The sequence below is a fragment of the Vanessa cardui genome, chromosome 7, assembly GCF_905220365.1.
Source record: "Vanessa cardui chromosome 7, ilVanCard2.1, whole genome shotgun sequence".
Taxonomy (NCBI): Eukaryota; Metazoa; Arthropoda; class Insecta; order Lepidoptera; family Nymphalidae; genus Vanessa; species Vanessa cardui.
In genome coordinates, this window is record NC_061129.1 from 5,546,242 (window position 1) to 5,568,709 (window position 22,468).

At 31.8% G+C, this 22,468-nt stretch overlaps 4 protein-coding genes across 4 annotated transcripts in view; 2 read left to right on the plus strand and 2 right to left on the minus strand.

Annotated features, from left to right (window-relative positions):
• Positions 1-5: 5 nt before the first annotated feature.
• Positions 6-3,739, minus strand: LOC124530800 (protein phosphatase 1L). Its single transcript, XM_047105105.1, has 2 exons — positions 2,531-3,739; positions 6-2,399 (listed from the first exon to the last, which is right to left on the minus strand). Exons 1-2 carry the CDS (start codon positions 3,530-3,532, stop codon positions 2,025-2,027), a joined length of 1,377 nt encoding a protein of 458 aa, XP_046961061.1. The 5' UTR covers positions 3,533-3,739; the 3' UTR covers positions 6-2,024.
• A 2,298-nt stretch (positions 3,740-6,037) lies between these two features.
• LOC124530805 (dedicator of cytokinesis protein 9) overlaps positions 6,038-22,468 on the minus strand; it is a 42,443-nt gene continuing 26,012 nt past the window's right edge. Inside the window, 5 exon segments of the mRNA XM_047105112.1 lie at positions 6,038-9,749; positions 9,970-10,095; positions 10,758-10,923; positions 11,450-11,666; positions 12,635-13,047. Of these exon segments, the coding sequence (XP_046961068.1) occupies positions 9,536-9,749; positions 9,970-10,095; positions 10,758-10,923; positions 11,450-11,666; positions 12,635-13,047 (1,136 nt within the window). The 3' untranslated portion in view covers positions 6,038-9,535.
• LOC124530804 (venom acid phosphatase Acph-1-like) lies at positions 14,359-18,465 on the plus strand. The gene is made up of 7 exons (XM_047105111.1): positions 14,359-14,559; positions 15,114-15,224; positions 15,818-16,057; positions 16,187-16,369; positions 16,755-16,875; positions 17,439-17,650; positions 18,288-18,465. The coding sequence occupies exons 1-7, from the start codon at positions 14,401-14,403 to the stop codon at positions 18,447-18,449; spliced, it is 1,188 nt and encodes a 395-aa protein (XP_046961067.1). The 5' UTR covers positions 14,359-14,400; the 3' UTR covers positions 18,450-18,465.
• Positions 19,433-22,171, plus strand: LOC124530803 (venom acid phosphatase Acph-1-like). The gene is made up of 7 exons (XM_047105110.1): positions 19,433-19,692; positions 19,910-20,020; positions 20,103-20,342; positions 20,861-21,043; positions 21,192-21,312; positions 21,417-21,628; positions 21,865-22,171. Exons 1-7 carry the CDS (start codon positions 19,531-19,533, stop codon positions 22,024-22,026), a joined length of 1,191 nt encoding a protein of 396 aa, XP_046961066.1. The 5' UTR covers positions 19,433-19,530; the 3' UTR covers positions 22,027-22,171.

Genomic DNA, 22,468 nt, shown 5'->3' on the forward strand with positions numbered 1-22,468 from the left:
CTGAATAGGATAAATTTTAATTTTATTACACCTGCATATGTTTCACATATAAAAAGTTACTATTCATAAATTCTAATATTTTTAGACACTCAAATACACTTATAGAATCATAAATACATGCAGGTACATATTGAAAATGGTTTACGCCTGTTTAGTTTTGTAAAATTTAAACTATTTAATTGGCATGAGTTTCAGTAGAGAAAATTTTATAAAGAACTCTATGTAGTACCTGTGCATGTACATTTTAACAGAATTATTTTTTTGATATTGCAACAGAATCAAATTATATTTCATACAATACATTTAATACAACAAAATATAAATATGTAAAGCAACAAACGAAAATATAAGGCGGGCTAAAATGCTAATTAAGCTTAAATAATGCAAATATAAGTAAACTAACTTGTTAATAAACGCAATACATCTTTGTGAAATTTATAGCTTTCATGAAAAATAAACAGAATAGAATAAATTGGCCCCAAATTTTGTTAATATTTTGGCAAAAACTATATACGATACATATATATATCTCACATAATATGTAATTTTCACTCAAGTTAATAAAAGCCAACTAGATGATAATAATAAATGTCAACATCAAAGGAGATTTATATATACTAAAAACATCAATTAGCATGAATAAAGACTAATAAAAGAAAGGTAATGTCCATTAGGATACAAAAATATTTTTACCAGTATACAACATCAATTTGAAATTTGATAAATCAATGTTATATCATATATGTCTATAACATTAGATAAAATGGAATTTATTCCCTATTCACTCATATTGCACTAAATTAGGATTATGTATAACATGTAAAATAGTGAAGAATTCATGACTAGCACCAAAGGTAAACGTAAACTAATTCAAAACTAATACGAGTATCTAAATAAAAGTATAGCTTGGATAAAAATGCATTCTTGGATTTGCATAAATGTAACAGAAACAGATTAAAAATGATAATTGTATATGGGTCTTCATTGTTTGTAATTCTAATTATAAAATCTGATAAGAACTAGGAAAAAAGCAATAGGTACCAACCCAATGTTAACTGGCCATTATCATATAAATGTTTCACATGTAATATACACAATATGGTCATAGAAATATTCACATATTTTTTTTCATTCAGACGGCAAGATAAGTATTCAATATTATTTAACCACACATCTTGTTAGATATTTTATTAAAGGAATTTATGTGAAGGAGTCCATAGTTTATAACTATTACTTCTTTCAATAATTGTTAGTTAGGTGTAAAAAGATTTTTTTTTTTCATTTGGCAAGTTAGTATATGTCTTCTTAGTTTGTATTTCATATTTTTGTGACATTGATAAAGAACATGATAGTTATACATTCATCCAGCCTTTTGTTTTTTTTTAATAAACTGATTATTCATATAGCCAGTCATAAACTAAATTTAGATTAAATATAAGATGGTGAACAGTAGTTAATAAGGCGTTAATTTGTTAAACAATGTCTAAATAATTGTAATATTTTTAAGTACACAATAAACTTGATCTTAAATATAAATTATGCATAAAAATTGCAAACATGATGTCATTTTTCAAGGAACAATCACAACCACACAAATAGTTTTCAACTTTCAGTTTTAAAAATATGATATTATTTTGTTAACATTAAAAATACAATTTATTATCCCTAACAGACATGTATGTACATATTTATCAAATTTTAATATTAAAATATATACACATAATACAACATTTACTATATTATAAAATTATGTAATGAATTTTTATGATTTTTAAAATGGTAAATTTTTAAAAAACATATTTGTATTATCTGTAAAAAGGTTGTCTTTTCAATTCGACTTTGTTTCCTCATTTATTAATTAACATTCAATTAAATACAAACCTAAAAGGTTTCTTTCCCAAAACATGCTTCGCTTATATGTCCAATAATACCACAGTAGATTGTTTTTGTATTGTACATTGTCATAAAATATTTTCTTTGTGGTTCAGCTACGCCAAAAGAAAATACTTAATAAATTAAAGTGGTTATTGTAATGAGAATTGACTACTAAGAAAATTAATAACTAAAACTGTAATATTGTCAACAGATCCTCTATAATAAGCTTGCAGCGTTAAACTCTTGGCTCCAAAGTCTGGTTCATCTAATCTTTCTTTTATAAACTTTACCGCTTCTTCATTTGTAAAAGTATCCCATAAGCCATCAGATGCTAATACTAAGAACATTGGTTTGTGGTCATCAAGGTTAAATGTGAGTATATCAGGATCGGCTATTACAAATTTTTTATCTTTTAAAGGATAATCACCCATAGCTCGAGATGTCGCTAAAATGCCTGCAACTCTCCAAACTCCATTAAAGGCAATGTAACCTCCTGCGGCTTCAATCCGCTTTTGTTCACGCACCTATCAGAAAGAAAAATAAAGGGTTAGGTTACAAATATATAACATCTTTGAAATATAATATTTACAAAGATATAATACATATGTATATTTTTATATATATATTTATGGGAAAAGTTTTATGCTGTTCTTACCTGTTGTGGCTTATGGTCAAATGACACGGGTATGGCATTACCACGGCTATCACACATAACTCCCCTTGAATCACCAACGTTAGCTACAATGAGATAGTTGTCTTCTAGAACAGCAATTAAAGCTGTGGTTCCAGCAACATTCATAGATCTCTTTGCAGCTTCTACTAGAAGCCTGTCAGCAGCAAGGACCTCATCTGTCAATAATTTACCATAGTTTATCTTTCCCTTGTCCACATAACTTGAAAGTGGAACAGCAATGTTTTTTACAGGTTTAACTGGTCTAACTTCTCTTGTGATTATTGGTCTCGCCTTAGAGAGTTGTGCCAACAGGTCAGGATCTGTAATCTCTTTTTTAGATGTATCATCGGCGGTACTTGCAGATTTCTTAAAACTTGTTTTTCGTTCTACAGTAACAGTTTCTTCTTTCTTTGGTTCTTCGGGACTATCCCTTTGAGGAGTGATGACTGTTTTGCCTTCTTTGAAAGCACTTAATTCTACGACTTTGTTATAAAGATTTTGTATAAGATGCTCTTTAGCGTAGTTAGCAGCGAATTCCCCACCGTGTCCGTCAAAAATAGCAAACAATGAAATGCCGGTATTATTAATGTTTTCGTTAATAATAAATTTATCTTCCATATGCATTCTCCGGCCTTTGATTGCATAAGCTGCACTTGATGAACCTTTCAGTTCCCAGCTTTGTTTATCGGCGTCAGAGCCTTCCATTAACTTCATTCGCTGAACGGCACTGATAGGACTCATTGCCTGTGACAACCTGCTTAATAGGGTTCGACTCCATAGTCCAATGGTTTGAAGATACATAAAGAATATAATTATACCTAAGGTGAACACTAGCACTTCTGATCGCAGTAAATAAAGTCGCACCATTTTCCATAAATAGCTCACTGGAGTGTCAAACGCAACACTACTTGTAAATCGCGAAAAGATTTTCATAAACGAAACGTATGTTTGGTGTAAAACCCTGTCTTCTAATTCGTCTTCCATGTCCTTGGCAAGAATTTGAATTGGATTTACAAAACAAAAAACAAATATTATTCGCTATTATCCAAATAGTGGTGAAGTTTTCTTTGTGAATTGAGAAGTAATACTGCAATACGAATACATAGATAAGACAATAATAAGTTCATGAATCGTGATTCGTGATCTATTTCTATTTTGCAGTGAACTTCCGAGTTCCGACGCAGACGGTAGAGCTGCCAGCCTCCAAAACTTTTTCCTTAAATGTGAAATAAAACAAAAATATTTTTAAAAACTGGACATATATTTTAATAAGTGAGTTGTATTTAAACTGTATCTAATAATAATAATAACCTAATAGTATCTAAAAAAAATGAAACTTCACAAAAAGTTTAAAAAATATATAAAATTTGTACAAATTCCGTTAAAATTAGGTATGATATTTGAAATTTAAAGGTAAATAATTAATTTATTGTATTTATCTTTTTAAGTGTTATAGATGAACACTTTACTACAAGAAAAATGTAATACTCGATGTAAATTGGCAATATAAAATAGTTTGGTGTGATCAGCAAGTTAAGACGGTACTTTACGTCGGCTGATCACCTAAAACTGTACTAGACGCAAATTCAAACTCATATGGAATACTACTCTCCCCTCTGGGCGGTTGTTCTCCTGTACCAGCTTCTTACATTTGAATGTATTCAACGCAGAGAGGCTCAATTCATTGATGATCAATTCCTTTCCAACCTGCTTGATCATTTGGTTTTGCATAGAGATTTTGGATCACTCTGCCTCTTCTACCACATTTTTCATGAGGAGTGTTCCGAGGTATTATTTGGTTTAATCCAGCTGCTGAATGTCACCGTCAAAATGCCAAGTCTCAACCGAACCTTCCAGATATCCGAAAATTCAAAACAGTTTAACAGATTTTTAAGACATTTTCTGTCTCGCATAACCTCTCTGTGGAACCAGCTTTTATCGAACCTATAGAAGTTGGAAACTTTCAAGAGAAGAGCATCTCTTAAAGGCTGGCAATGCACATGCAAGCTCACCATTGTTGCAGTAGTCTATGGGCGGTAGAAATCACTTTCCATCACATGAGCTTCCTGCTTCTATGGCACTTATATCATAAATAATTTAATAATAACAATAAAACTCGGGTAGAAAGAAGGAGGTATCATTAAGGCGTAAGGAGTATAAATTTCTCGTCATTTATTTTAAGTCTTTTGTAACGCCACGCTATATGCAAAGCCGAGTCGAGTAGAACCAAGCCAGCCAAGCTAAAGCTAAAGCCAAAGCCAAAGCCAAAGCCAAAGCCAAAACCAAAGCCAAAGCCAAAGCCAAAGCCAAAGCCAAAGCTAAAGCCCAATGCCAAAGCCATAGCCAAGCCGAGCCAAAGCCAAAGCCATAGCCAAAGCCAAAGCCAAAGCCAAAGCCAAAGCCCAATGCCAAAGCCATAGCCAAGCCGAGCCAAGCCGAGCCAAGCCAAGCCAAGCCAAAGCCAAAGCCAAAGTTATGTTACGACTATTAGCGACGTCACATCCGATTATACATTGAGTGGATTGAATACCCGAACCATTCCTTACGGAACGTCATTCGCTAGTTTATGCTACGGAGTCTGTTACCGATGACAACTGTAGTAACAGAAAAGAAAAGAGGAACGTCGCTATAGCAACGAGCAAACAATATAGAATAGAGTTGTAAGAAATATAAAGGACAAATAATAAAAAATATGTATAACATGGTAGTTATTATTACCTTCCGCTTCACTTTTTATAAAAACATACTGGTAAATATTATGCTTAATGCTCATCGCTCCAACAACGCCTACCTATAGAAAATGCATGCATGCAAGAGGATTCGTATAAATTTTGCGTGCTCTACACGGCCTAACTTCACAAATACTCTACATCTAAGTTGTTTGGCCATTTCTGGGCGTGTAGAGTTAGCAGTTTGGAATTTGGATCTACATGAGATCTTATAACTTTTTGACAATGTGTCACCTTTTCTCGTCTTGACAACAAGAAGAGAGAAGTGGCTTGTGACAACATTTTTTCATTATTGGGAGTTATAATTTTTTATTATAATACCTAGGAGTTGTTTTATTAATTTTCAGATTTCCGTCAAAATTGCGAAAGTCTAATACACACACACTTCCATATCCTAATTTTGTTTTGGGAGTTACCAGTTAATCAGTAAAAGTTACCAGTTTTATAATTTTGTTATTTGTCTAATAATATTATCTTATAAATTTTAAGCTTTTTAGGGCATTAGGAAATAGGTGACGATATCAGGGTTTTTCAGGTATCCATAAATAAGTTGGAGTATTGACAACATAATTGAAAAGAACGTTGTTTATATGCTATAATCCAAGCCCAAGTTATAAACATTCAAGAAAACGACGACATGAATGACGAGAAAAGAAAGTAGTAAAGGTAGTAGTCCCTTCTTGGCGGGAGCACAGCCGTACCCTTAACTAATTTTAATATTCTGTTAATTATTTTGTCTGTGGGTAGTAAATAAAAAACATTAACTATTCTTATAAATGTATTAAAACAGCAAATCCAGATTACAAATCAGATCAAGTTACAAATTCCTTGATTTATATTAATTTGTGCAGATACATTGTAAAAATTACTACTGAGTACATAAAACAATTAATTATACACTTTATGGCGCACCTATCTATAGTATATTGATAATTCACATTTAAATAAAAACAATTCAAATACAAAAAAGAATGAAAAAAGAAGAAGGATGTTAAGTACTTTATTTAACACAATGTATAAATCAAATAGGTATTCAATAAAGTAACTGTAACTGTATCGACTATGATATCCACCAAAATATGTTTAAGCAAAATGTAAAATGATTTTGTACTTTCTAGTAAATTACTTTGAAAACAGAAACTGAAACTTTGGATCTAAATATGTCATTTTAAAATTCGTTACAAACTATTTTAAGTGTAATGGTAGTATTTTTAATTGAATTGAAAATATTTTTACCTGTATGTAAAAAGCAGACACCTAATTCTTTTTTATAAATTAACTTAGTTTAGAAAGAACGAACTTTAGAGTTCATTGAAATAATATTATAATATAAAGTTATGCAAAATTATTTTAAGCTTATTTGCTCACTGTTTTTGCAATAATTGAAAAATACCAACATGAAAGAATGTTAGCAGTTATCTTGTAGTCACAAAAGGGAAACTTGTATTATATTTTCAAACTGGAAAACCTTTTTTTAAACTGTTCTAAGGTTACAATGTATTATCAATTTTATGTTACTACTACAATAATTATTTTGATATTTATGATAATGTTACAAAAAAACTGGAATGAGAAGAGTAATTATAATGAGAATATATTACTTTAAAAAAATAGAAATATGTAACATAATTACCAATACTAACAACACAATAAATAAACACTGACATTAAACTTCTCATAAAATTAAAACGGAACATCAACTTGTACTAAAATGTATTTAAATTTTTAAATTAAATTATAACTATTATGAAATACATTTCTGATTTTCTATTTGTTACAAATACATGGCTTTAATTAGATCGAATAAAATTGCTATCGCACTTTTATAACAAAAGAAAAATGACTTATAAGTAGCGCACGTGATAGCGTTTCTCAAAAGTTTTTAGTGTATTTAAATAATAATGCAATGCAAATATTGATATTGCAAATAACTAAATATACCAGTATATTATATCTTTTAATTTACTTTATCTTATGCTTTGCATATATTGACTACATATAAAATGTAAGAAAGTTTAAAATCTATAAAAAGCTTATTTAAAGGAGAATATTGTGTTTTAACTAATAGATATTCGTGAACGCATGTTTAGTATTGAAAGTAATTCTATCTACAGCAATGTAGTTAGCGTGGCGCGTGTTCATATTTCAAGAAGGAGTAGAGAATTCTTTGTCAGAGAACTTAGCAATAGCCTCAAATCCAAGCCAATCTATATTTTTGTAGCTCGGATAACTTATCGCCCTTCAAGCCCATTCTTTGTCTATGAAACGAATCAAAAGTTCTTTTAATCGTGGCTCTAGGCTTTTGTCACATAGGTCACAAGTTATAACTAGTTTAGGAAAGGTACGACATTTTGGTTGAGCGATATACATATTAATGTGTAAGTATATTTCTATCTACGTAAGTATAATGATTGTATGTATTTCAAAATACATAATAAATAGGTGACATATTTCAATCAGGTAAGTTTGAAATTGAAGAAAGGAACTTTAAATCTTATTTCATTATTTTATACATAATACTTATAAATTTGGGATAAGTTGTATAAAGTTGTAATTGATTTTGCTACGTTTTAGTAAAGATAAAAGGTCAAAATACGGAGGGAATACGGTACGATTAAATCGGATATTAGCAACGATTTCGTATCACTCTTTTTATATATGGCAACACCTTATTTATATAGTTCCTGATAATATTTGGATACAAACTAATAACTTATTTTTATTGCCGTTGTCATGTTTGTACAAATAAGGCGGTATTATTCGATAGAGATTTAAAAGAAAGTTGTCTATTTTATTAATATACAAGTCACAAAAAGCATTCTCTAATCACACTTTTTATTGTATAACTGCAATGATATATATTTTTGTTCGTCATTTTAAATAGTGTAAAAATACAGACAACCTATTTTGTATAGATAGGATATTATATTAAAGATATTTTAAATCAGAGAAAGAAGATAAAACTCAATGGAATATTTGAGATACAGGCCTTATTTTAATGAAAAAATAAAAATAGTCCTAGGATTTTTGAAAAATTAATTTCTATTCCTGGCTAGAAATACCTACTTGATAAGTCTAATTTCTGGATACAGTTTTAGTTTTCATTAAGTGTTCTTTGAGTATTCTTTGTTATTCCTTAGAGCTTCGGATTTGGCCATCCTAGCCCAGTAGTTCATCCTATTTATTTTTGTTATAGTAAAGAAATACTTTGTCAAACTTGCAAGAAATTGTTTACAAACAGGAAGGATTTTGTAATTGACTTGTATAGTGTATTCTGTATTTTTATTATGTTTACTAAAGTTTTCTTAATGAAGAGTTCACTGTTATCATATTTATTTGAAATTTAATAAATATGTAGTTTTCATTGTAATTTGCCTATAAAAACATCAATATAAATTTAATTTAAGATTCGTATTATGTATGAATATTAAATATAGTAATTAATGTTGAGATTATAATTATATTATAATTGAACAATACTCATATCGATTGCAAACTAACTGGCTACAAAACTAAAGAGCAATCTTAGAGATATCGTTTAGAATTACAGAAATCCTAGCTAAGAGTTTATCGAAAAATTACCTTTTTATAAAAATGAGATTACATGCAGACCTTTATTTGATAAAATGTCTTGATATCAATTTATAATACGCTTTATAATAGGCCTAAATAAATTTAAGATCATTTATGGTATATATTTGGTAATACGCCGAAAAATTTTGTTAATCGATAGCCGAAGAGAAAAATTGTACGTTAATATAGCGCGTCAATTGTAAGTTGGCGTGTGTCAAAAACATGTACTAATTTTTTTTGTTCATTTATATCTTATTTGTTTTATTTAACCTTATTAAGGAAACTTACCCAAAATCTATTAAAAATGAGACGTAGAGAATTATTTTGTAGGGAGATATTGTTAAAATAAACAAAAAAGTGGCAACACAAAGGGTGTAGCAGGTGCTGCCACAGGAACGCCAACTTATACTTGACAGTCTATATCACGTACTGTTAGAAAAGGTTTAATGTATACGAACTATCATAATTTAAAAAAGTAATCGCAAACCGTACGTACCTATTCTATATTATGATAGTCAGTACATACATTACCGAGTTACATTATTTCCCAAGTATGGTTAAGATATATTTGGCTAAATTATATTATCGCGATTCGATAATTGGCAAAAATGCTTGCCACCTTTAGTAATTTAGTTCAAATTTTTTCTACTTAAATTGGCAATAGATATAGCGATAGAAGTTTGTTTTAAGCATTGCTTGAATCGAGTTCGACCCCAGTGACGGTAGTACTGAGGTTGCCATTGACGAGTATGTCCTGCAAGGGCTGGCCCAACATGCTCGAGAGAGAGTCGCTCAGCTTATAGTAGTTTGATTCGAGAGCCTCCTGGTAGGTCACCTGGTCGGAGCTTATTAATTTTGCATTCAGCTGAAGAGCTGCGTGGCAAACTGTCAGAAATTCCCTGGAAGAAGGTAACGAAAAGGTAAGTTGCCGCAATTTCCCATCGATTATGCCATTTCAATTGCATACTATTACACAACAAACAACAGCCTATAAATTTTAGGTCTTAGCTCACTGCTGGGTTAAGGCTCCCTCTCCCTTTGAGGAGAAGGTTTGGAACCATATTATTATAATGGCAATTTTTTCTCCAGGAAATGCCATATTATGCCAAAAATACTTACTTAAATATAGCCTTTAATTTGTCGACCATATCATCCGGATACATCGGAGCTAACGTTGGGTCGAGGAACGCATTCGCATATGCTAATGGACCAGCATTAACTTGAACGCATATGCTGCCTTGTAGTCTGAAAATAAATTACGAATATGCATCAGTAGATTATCTTTGTTACATATTTTTCATTAAAGGTAATATTTCATCGTGTATTAGGAGCACATGACATTATTAAATTATTCTTACATATAGTTTTAATGAAAACGTTAAGTATAAATTACGACTTGTAAAATGTGCCTTAAATTAAATCAGTTAAAGTTGACAATCAAATAACAGATTTTTGTGATGATGACTTCTATAAGACATCATTTGAAATCATTTATTGCTTAGTAGACAATTTTACGACGGTGAGCTACAACAACAGCCTGTAAATTCCCACAGCTGGGCTATAGGCCTCCTCTCCTTTGAAGAGAAGGATTGGAACATATTCCACCACGCTGTTCTAATGCGGGTTGGTGGAAAGCAAATGTGGCAGAATTTCTATGAAATTTGTCTCATGCAGGTTTCCTCGCGATGTTTTCCTTCACCGCTGAGCACGAAATGAATTATAAAGACAAATTAAGCACATGAAACAGCGGTGCTTGCCTGGGTTTGAACCCGCAATCATCGGTTAAGATGCACGCGTTCAAAACCACTGGGCCATCTCGACTCACTTAGACGGTGAGCTAATTTAGATCATATTTTAAAGTTTTATATTCCAAGTTCAAGTGATATTCAGAATGTTTCTGTAAGTACCTGAGTTGCAGCTTCTTGATATCCGGCGCTTTAGCATTGACGATTTCCGCTAGCTCGCCCACCTGACTTTCCATCTCGGAAACCGCGACTTCTATGGGACTTTTCTCTTCCACTTGCGTTTCGATAACCGGCACCCGACGTTTCACATACGGGAACCAATTTTCAGCTGTTCAAACATATTTTATTACAATATGTACTGGAATCGTTAACATTGACTTTAAATATCCATAAAAATCAAAATCAAAATAACTTTTGTTTCAAGTAGGATTTTACAAGCACTTTTGAAACGTCATTTACACACACACAATTAAGTGAAGCTACCACCGGTTCGGAAAGTAAATTCTACCGAGAAGAACCGGCAAGAAACTCAGTAGTTACTCTTTTTCAACATTTAAAAAATACAAAGTCAAATTAGTTAAGAAGATTTAATCTTCTTTATAAATAGAATTATTATTAGAATCCATGCATCGATAAGGAAAACAAGGGTATTATATGAAATATTACACGACTTAATAATTATATGGTGATGTAATTTACAATTCTATATTAATAAAAGTCTGAGGTAATTTTCATGTAATTTTAAATATAAAACCGACTCAAAGACGATAACTAAACAATAATATTTCACGGATACTTAAGGTTACTAAGGAGGCGTTAATGGTAGCGTGTATCTAAAATATGATATATCATACCAGTGAGATGGGTAAGCCGTAGTCTCTGATGATGTACGGGCCCGCGCGCGGCTCCGTCTCTGGTGAAGGGAGTCTCGAAGACGAAACGCCTGACGTTGTGGACCCTGTCGAAGGAGCCCTCGCCTGCCGAGTGCGTGGCCGACATTCCCTCGGGCGACGCGCGCACCCACGTCACTTGGATGTAAGCCAGCTTGCTGTCTAACTCATCGCGGTTCACCTGTTGATTATCATATATACATTATACATATACAACAACAACAGCCTGTAAATTCCCACTGCTGGGCTAAAGGCCTCCTCTCCCTTTGAGGAGAAGGTTTGGAACATATTCCACCACGCTGTTCCAATGCGGGTTGGTGGAATACACATGTGGCAGAATTTTTATGAAATTTGTTACATGCAGGTTTCCTCACGATGTTTTGCTTCACCGCTGAGCACGAGATGAATTATCAAGTCAAATTAAGCACATGAATCAGCGGCGCTTGCCTGGGTTTGAACCCGCAATCATCGGTTAAGATGCACGCGTTCTAACCACTGGGCCATCTCGACTCATTATACATATAACTGACAGAAACGCTCTACAATAGACATATGAGTTTCGTATAATCGAAAGTACCAACACTGTGTGTAAATTTGAAACTAGAAAAGTGAAAGTAAATTGAAACTATTAAATTATAGTAAATTCATTATCAAAGATGAAAAATAACTCGTACTTATGTATATCAAACGTTTTTTGTTGATCAACAATGCTCTTTCCATTCCTTATTGACAAAATAAAGATAACACTTTAAATTAAAATCATTTCTATATGAATATTTTTAAACTAGATTAATTATAATAGACGAAATCGTAGTATATTAAAATGCTTGTCTTTTTTTTCTTTATTTTAGTAAATTTCTACCTCGGAAATTTTGCACCAATCTTAGAAGGTACATTCTTTAATATTTAATCCTAAGCATTATGACGTTAATAACTTATATGAGCGATTTTTGTAGAAATTAATAATGCTTAATTGAAATTAATTTTCCTAAACGAATGATCTTATTTGTAGTTTTTTTACACTCAATTTGTGGAATTGGAAATTTTACGCATTCGCAGAATTGAGTTCGACCTCCAAAATCAATGTCTTTATTAATAACTTATCTAAGTGATCTTAAGTACCGGTCTAATGTATTCGTATTTCCTTACCGGCGCCGAATCCATTATCATTTTGACGCAGTCAGCGCCGAATTTTTGCTCGTAGAAATTTTGAAGTTTTTCTGAGATTTCGCTGAGTGACGTCAATTTTGGTTCCTTGTAAATAAACTCTATGCCCTCTTCGTCGTCGCCGAAGTGGGCTTTTCCGAAAAAGGCCACTCGGTAGAATCTACCCAGAAGTCTTTTCCCCGAATTGGTGACTTCGATGACTTTAGCGTATGCTTTGGTGAGATGTTGGTAGCACGTGAGCAGCGCTTGGTAATCCTTCCTTCGCTCGTATATCGGAATCACGAGCCGGTACAAAGGTCCCAGAAGCTCGTATCGCTCAGCTTTATCAACGTACTCCGTACACAGCATCAGTTGATCCAGGAGCGATTGTTCGTTGTAATGGACGTCTGTCATACCTGTAACAAAAAAATTAAATAATGAGTAAACAGTTTTTTCTTATTTCGATTTTTTACTTATTCAGTTTGGGCATAAAAAAACAGTAATATCACATAATTGGACATTTTTTTAAACGAGAAGAAGTATATTTAATTAATTTCGTTCATAAATCATTATTTCAAATATTTTGAAGATGAAAACAAAATGTACTGGCATTTTATTAATGAAAATATAGACAACTACAACGATGTCAATGATAATTTTAAAATTAATGTTATGTGTTCACGTTAACGTTTATAATACTCCGTAACAAGACAGAACTCCAACAAGTGATGTTTGCTTACTGAGAAAAATCATAGTTTAAGTAAAACGATAAATTAATATTAAGTGAAAGAAAAATAAGAGTTCCGTTACATACAAGAATTTTTTCGTTATATACTTATACCATTAATACTAAAGAAGCTCCGGCTTATCGGTTGTTTGTTTGTTGCTCTCTCAGAGCCAAAATCATGAACAAAATTTGATAAAACTTGCTATGAACTAAGCATGGAGAAGCAAAGGCCATAGGCTACTTTTCGTGCCGAATATCTGACGATAAATCCCTAAAACAGGAGCGAAGTCTTCGAACTTGTATAATATGTACATATAATGAAGTGTGTATGTAGTATACGGTACACACTCAAATGTCGACTTAAGAGAGTATCATGCTATTTGTCACGGCATCCTGAGAAGGTCTTAAGCCCAATACGTGTCTGTGACATGACGAACTTTTTCTACAGGTATAAATGATTATTATGCAGATTAGTATATTGAATTACATTATTTAATAAAATAAAAAATAGTTTTTGAAAACATGTTTAAAATATATTGTATTAAAAAAAACGATACCTATTTTGAATATTCGTTACTTCTTCTTCTAATTTTTTTTTTGTTTTATTTACATGTACCAACAAGTATTTTATAGCCGGATATTATAACAAGCAAGTTTTTTGATTGGTTACATCATTACGATCTAGTCTTAAGGACTTAGATTGCTAATTCTGACATTTATAAAAATACCGGTATACTAATATAATAATAATATACATATATTTAATTATACAATATATGTGCCTTAATTTCATAATTATTATCTTACCAGTACTAGCTCTTATATAGAGTATTATGAAAGTACATTAGTTTCGCGTTTTTTAAACTGATATCAAAATACACCGTGAACACATGGTATGTAGGGATTTTAAAGCAGATATTTAATATTAAATCGTACTGAAAATTGGTAGAAACTATATAAATAGGATTTGATCTCATACATTTGCAGTCCACATGGACTTGTTAAGGCAGTGACATTATGTTATTAAATCTCGTTCGACATAATGTTGCAAGCGATACCTTTGTTTAGTTTTGTGATAGTGTCGGCTTTTTGTTCGCCGGTAGATCAGTGGATGCCTGAAGAATTACCAATAGAACTCTATGATACGATTAACTCTGAAACCCCTGACTTGGACTACAATCAATTGGTGCTGTCTTTTGTAGTAAGTATTCTAGTTGTAACATAATGGAACTATTTTATTTGAATGATTACATCAAGCTTAAAAAAAATAATGCTATTTGTGTTTTTATCTTGCTCAAGTTGCTTATCAACATCGGAAAAATGGCAACTCGTGTTCTTGAAGAAAGATAAACCTATAGTTGTCAATTAAAATCGATACTATATAATTACAAATAAACAATTTTAGAATTTATATAGATGTAATCACATAGTATGTTGCATATAGTTTTTATTCTGACGTTTATTTAACGACGTGTGTGCGCATGTCAAAATAAAAAACCTTAAAAAATCTGTAAAAGCTTTTACCACTATATACACACCAGTCTATTAAAAAGAACAAAAACGTTTACATTATATGTAACGTATACATATTATACTTTATAACAATAATTGCCACAATATAGAAATATTTATGAGTATATTTTTCGGTTTATTAAACCCAAATGTGTGAGTATAATATTGGAAAAACTTCCATATCTTACAAAAATAATTCATAGAATAAATTGTCATGTTTAACACGATCATCTTTTTTGTTAGGTTTTCAGACATGGCGATAGAACACCGGATCAAGTAGAGTTAGATAAATATCCATCAGGACAATTTAATGATAGTATTTTCTATCCATACGGAAAGAAGGCCCTCACAAATGTAAGTTGTAGTTTAGGCTATAAGATATTCGCACACATACAAATTACTGAAGTATGTGTATGTGTTTGTTTGAAGCGAACAGTTGAAGGTTAACTTATTAATTAGGTAACGGTCATAAGTTTTGCACAATTTTACAATTGTTTCCTTTTCTTATATTTTTTTAATATTTTTTATTTTAAAACATACAAGTATGATACGTGTGTCTGATAATAGTAATTGTGAAATTGTTTTAATTCGACCTTTTTAAGGATTTCGTAATATGTATCAGTATCAAATGAGGTCGAAATTTATCCATTTTTTTAGCCTATATGGATTATTTGTACACATACAAGTATTGATACTTTTCAAATAATTATGCTTCATTCTCCAAACTTTCTCATTATCATATAATAACTCATTCTTATATTATCAATATATTGTTATTTTTAATTATTGCTAAAAACGTAAAAAAATATTCACCAATATTTACAACCGGAGATCACTGAACCACCGATATCTTTATGACAACCTTACGTTTGAGAGAAGAGACTTAAAAAGTAATTAAAAATTATAAAATATATTTTATTATTGCTATTAATCGTTTAATTTGACAGAGAGGCAAAGAGCGTGCATTCCTAGTGGGGGAATATTTGAGAAATCGCTACAATGATAGCATATCTCAGTTATATTTGCCCGATGAGATATCTGTGCGGACCACAGACTACGCGCGTACTAAGATGACCGCTCTGGTTGTACTGGCGGCAATGTATCCCCCACAAGCGGCTCAGAAGTGGAATCCTGAATTGGATTGGCAGCCTATATCATATGACACAATGGAATGGAACAATGACGATGTAAGTAACCATATAGATATACAAAACATAAGTGAGTTTATATAAAAACTGGACAGAACGGGTGAGGTTTTCGTGTAAATTAATTATTTAAAATAAATATGTGTATATTCATTCAAATTTATTTTACAGCTTCTACATTTTTCCAATTGCCCACGATACGATGAATTAAAGAACAGCGTTTACGAAGTGCCTGCACTAAGCACGGCAATAAGTTCGTACGAAAAATTATTTGAAGTTTTAAGCGCTAAAACAGGAGCGAATATAAAAACACCAGAAAATGTTTTCTTTTTGGACAATTTGTTTCAGACATTGGTATGATACTATTTCATATTATTAAGTAATTAGTTACCTAATCCATTTACTAGCGGGGTCTCTGTTATTATTATTTTTTTGTAGAAAGTCCCTTAACATCATGAGACCAACTTTTAATAAAGACATTTGTCAATTGCTGTATTGACGTGTCTTACAAAGTTATATTAATCCAGTAATATAAAACAATAACCTCAATTATAGTGATGGTTTGATATTTCATCATATTACAGACATAAAACAAAATATTTATATTTCATCATCGATATAAACTTACTAATAAACTATTGGATTCTAGCTTATGTCCAGGATGCACTAACATAAACAATCAATCAAGCTAGTTATTCGTGAATTATAAAATATAATATTAAAACAATTTGATTTTCAGAATAACACTGGCGTCTCACTTCCACAGTGGGTTGACGATTTAATGCCGAAAATTAAAGAAATGACTAAAATTGAATACCTTAGTTTATTCCACGACAATGATTTGATAAGATTATCTGGAGGTAATATTATTCCCTTGAATTTTCAAGGTATCTTGCAAATACTCGAGCCGAGAGGGCCCAGTGGTTAGAACGCGTGCATCTTAACCTGTGATTGCAGGTTCAAGTTCAGACAAGCACCACGAAACATTTATGTGCTAATTTGTGTTTATAATTAATTTTGTGTTCGACGGTGAAGGAACACATCGTGACGAAACCTGCATGTGTCTAATTTCATAGAAATTCTCCACATGTGTATTTCACACACCTGCATTGGGACAGTGTGGGAATATGTTCCTAACCTTCTCCTCAAAGAAAGAGGTCTTAGGCCCAGCAGTGGGAAATTTACAGGCTGTTGTCGTTGCAAAAACATACGTAATTAATCAAAAGATCTTCAAAGTTTTGCACATTCACATAATCCAAAAGATTCCAGTATCTGAATTTGTCCAATATTCCATTTTCCGTGAGCCCACATTTACGAGTAAGAGCTATTTAGGACTAATAATTACTGAAATAATGCTAAAGCGTTTTTTTAGCCACTTTTATATTTAGATATTTTTATAGAAATATTATAATTTGATAAACAGGTGTACTAATGGCTGAAATAGTTGAAGCAATGGACGCTGCAATCGCAGGAACCGAGGAACAAGTGAAGTTACGTCTATATTCGGGACATGAAAATAACGTGGCAGCGCTCTTAGCAGCCGCCAGAGTATTTAAGCCACACCAGCCCAAATATGGATCGACTGTTTCCCTTGAACTTAGAAAGAATGAGAAAACAGGAAAATACGGAATAATGGTGACTATAATATATAGCGTTTAGTTTATAACTAGGATTGATTTATCATTACAATATATAGTTTTATTTTGTGGTTGGTTGGCGGACGAGCATATGGGCCACCTGATGGAAAGTGGTCACCATCACCCATAGTCAATGACGCTGTAAGAAATATTAACTATTCCTTACATCGTCAATGTGCCACCGAACTTGGGAACTAAGATGTTAAGTCCCTTGTGCCTGTAGTTACACTGGCTCACTCACCCTTCAAACCGGAACACAACAATACTGAGTACTGTTATTTGGCGGTAGAGTAACTGATGAGTGGGTGGTACCAACCCAGACGGGCTTGCACAAAGCCCTACCATCAAGTCATCATCATCATATCATATATGTAGTAATTATATTTTTTTATTTCTCATTTGTATTGAATTACCAGCATAACGGTCACAATATCTTATATTCAATAATAATCTTCATTGTTACACCACATTGATAGTATTCGAAAAAATAAACGATTGAAGTGTCATAATCGAATCGATAATTGAAATGTTAGTTACTTTGTTGAACTCACTAGTCAAAATGTGTATCACAGGTGTGCATAGTGTTGTTAAGTCAACTCAACTTTTCTAATAAACTTATTCTGTTTATGTTACAGGTCGTGTATGCTGCGGAAGCTGGAGGACCCGGTGTTGTTTTACCAATCGAAGGCTGCGGTGGAAAGTCGATTTGCGACTACGAGACGTTTATTACCCTTACAAAGGATGTGCTTTTACCTCGCAGCGAATATATGAAACAATGTTTTACCCCTCTTAAATAGTTTAATATAAAAATACCGATTTTTTAAAAAAAATATATTTTTTAATAAATAAACTGACGGTGTTATGCGTACGGTTAATTTTTTAATTTAACGTCCATGAAATTAGAAGAGAATATCTTGTCAAGCGTGATGAATTACGATCGCTAGTTAATACATACTTAAAAACATTGCTTTTTGTACAATCAATTTGCCTTAAACTAGACTAATTACAATTTTCCCAAAAAAGGTACTTTACCTGTAGATATAGGTACACATTTTAATGATGTTTGTTTTTTCATTAATAGTATTAACGGTTGTTTATTGAAAAAAAATAATGATTGCGGATACAATATTAGATACAAAATATAAACTAATGACTAAAATTTTAATAGGGTTTTAAATAATTACCAACTAATTGGGTTTAGTGACATACTAACCTTATTTAGAAATGGAAAATGAAGAACAGGTTAATTATTATTATTATATGTAAGTCTATATACTTTTACGAAAATGTAACTAACTTTACTTGTTAAATTATAAAATATATCATAGAGTTAAAATTTTGCACTACTAGGAGTTAAGGTTCTTTACAGTCTCCGACACGATATCGATATTCGTGTTCAGTAGTTTTATAGTTGCAAACATGCAAACTTTGAACTTATAACCTCTTTACTTTAAGAAAACTAAAAAATATTAAACTAATGTTTTCCATTTGCAGTTGATCTCTAAGCCTTAGCAAATCCACTCATTGGTTATAATAAGTGATAATATACAATAATGGGGTTAATAAAGTTTTTATTAATTAATAAATTAATTTTAATAGTTTGTCCGTTCTTAAATTTATATAACTCTACATTAACAACCATAAATCGTTTCAGTAGACATTGATTTTCGTTAATCGTTTTTAATATATAACACATCGGATGATGTGAAAAACCACTTGCGACTCGGTATTAACAAAACGTACATAATACTTATGTCTATATAAATGGAGTAGAGGCTCTGAGTACGGCAGTCGAAATCGGTTCGCGAACGCGCGTAGATAATGCCGATAAGAAACGTCGCATAAATGTTCGTTAATTGCTTATTGATATAAAACAATATGGATTTGGTGTATATCGTAGCCTTGATGGTCGTGGCCGTTAGAGCCGGCGAGGAACAGTATCACAAGAAGTTCCCATTGGGTCATACCTTGGAACCCAGTAACAAGTATGATCTGCTAGACTACGAGCTAGCCAACACCGAGATATTAATGTCTTTTGTGGTACGTCCTTTTAAATTGTTGTTTGGTCCTAAAGACATTTTGATGTATTTTACAATATTAATCGTATTCGATGTATTATTACAATAAAAATAATAAATTAAAAAAATAATTTTCCCTTATATTATTTATCACTATACAAGTACTATAATCGTAAATAACTTGGACGATATTAGTTTAGTTTTACTGATACAATTAATTCTTGATAATATTTTCTTAGGTATTTCGACACGGAGACAGAACTCCAGACGAGGAAGAATTAAAAAAGTTTCCAACAGACCAAAACTACGACAAAATATTTTTTCCTTACGGGAAAAAAGCATTAACGAACGTAAGTAAAGAAAAACTTATAACAAAACTATGAATAATTATATAATTTCTAAACGATTAAAAATAAATATATTTTTAAACAGAAAGGCAAACAGCGAGGATATCTTGTTGGTGAATATTTGAGAGAACGGTATGACAACCTCATATCTAAATTGTACTTGCCCGATGAAATATCCGTTCGAACCACAGACTTCGCCCGCACTAAAATGACCGTGTTGACCGCCCTGAGTGCAATTTATCCACCTCCACCGGCCCAGAAATGGAACCCTTTCCTCAACTGGCAACCCGTACCCTACGATACACCAGCCTACGATGATGACGATGTGAGTATAATTAGGAAAAAAAAAAGCAAAACTATAAATGGAAATTCGATATTCAAACAGATTTTTTAATTAGCTGAGTATTTTTTTTTGAATGCTCAGAAACTATATTATCAATATGAAAAAAAAAAATCGAAACTTCCTGTAACGTGTTGTACCTTCTAACGCGAATAAAACCATCAATAATAATATATAATATACTCGTTTGAAAACTATCACATGTTGTAAATTATAAAATGGTCTGTGAATTTTTGTAATCAGTTATATCAATACCAAAAATGTTGATCAGACGAATAAAAGAATAGGCAATTTTTTTTCGACTAGTTAAGGTATTTGTTCAACAGGTTTTAATTGAGTCAGTTCGAACGTCACGTGTACTGCACGTGATATGTCATCTATTATATCTATTCGATGTGCCTTACGATATTTCAAAGCAATATGGTTGATATTAGATGTGTAACACGATCATTAATATTACTTAAATTTTTATGTTTATTTATCACAATTTAATATTTTTTCAGCTGTTATATTATTATAACTGCCCTCGTTATCTTGAACTAAGACAACAAGTATACAATTCACCCGAAGCACAAAAAAGGCTAAAGCCTTACGAAGGTCTCTTTAAGTTTTTGACGATAAAAACAGGAACAGACATATCCGTACCAGAGGATGTTTTCTATTTAGATAACTTATTTCAGACTCTGGTTAGTACATAACATGTTATATCAATACAAATAAAACATATTTTTTTAGAATTGCAGTGGAATTGGTCTATTTTAAATAAAAATAGTCTGCACCACTAACCAGTAAATATTAAATAGTAGTTAAAAATGTTCATACAAAAATTTTCAGGCCAATATTGGTGTGAGAGCTCCGAAATGGGCCAATGACGTGATGCCACAAATAAAAGAAATGACTAAGATTGAATACGCAATGGAATACCACACCAGTGAAATGATACGATTGGCATCAGGTAAAAAAATTCAACGGTACTTTTAACAGTTACAATTACTTAGGCAATCAATCTATTTCTAATGTCAATGTCAAGGGTAATGACCTGTAACGATTCAATCGCAGGAGTACTTCTGGCTGACGCACTGAATGCTACGAACGCTGCTATCGAGGGCAAACGGGATCAACCAAAGCTACGTCTATACTCAGCACATGAAAACAATGTAGCTGGATTCATGGCAGCCATAAATGTGTTCAAGCCGCATCAGCCTAAATATGGGTCAACGATATCTTTAGAACTCAGAAAAAGACTTCTAACAGGGCAATACGGTTTTACCGTAAGTTGTTAATGCAATATGTATTGTATTTAAAATATAATTGGCTGAGGCTGATTTCGAAATCATGCGTCGATTATTATCATATGTAAAATTAATTATTTACATTTTGGTTTATTTAAAAACCCATAAATTACTCGTTACAACTTAATTTACTAAAATTTTAAAAACGTTCAAGGATGATTAATATATTTTGGTTTTCTTGTATGATAAAATATATAATTTATATAATTGATTAGGCGACGTACGCGGCAGACGGCGGAGGCCCAGGGGTTGTGTTACCCATCGCCGGTTGCGGAGGACAAGCATTCTGCGATTACGACACTTTCGTTAATTTAACGCAAGATCATGTTATATCTCGAAGCGATCACAAAAAACTATGTTCGACTCCGATTAGTTAATACAATCATTTAAAATAAAACACTTCAATCCTCTCGCTTTTGCGTTTAAGAAAAAAAGTGCAATGTAGATCTTAATATATTTATACTTGGAGTTGTGAAAGTAATTTATTTCCATTTGATACATAATATTGGTTCGGAATAGACAATTGTTGTGAACATACAATACAATAAACTGGCTGTGATTTTCGTATGTGTTTTTTTTTTCTGTTTCACAATATTCATAAGGTCTAAATAAAACTGTAAAATTAATACTGTTTATTCAGATTGTCAAGCAAATTTAATGTTGGAAACTTACAGACAAGATTAGATACAGGATATTTCAAGACAAATTTGCAATTTTGTACATTGCTATCAGTCAGCCTTATCTCAGTTCCTATATTTCCCAAGGAAACTATATAACTTATTACAGTAATGTCAAAATCAAAAATCTAAATTTTAAAAG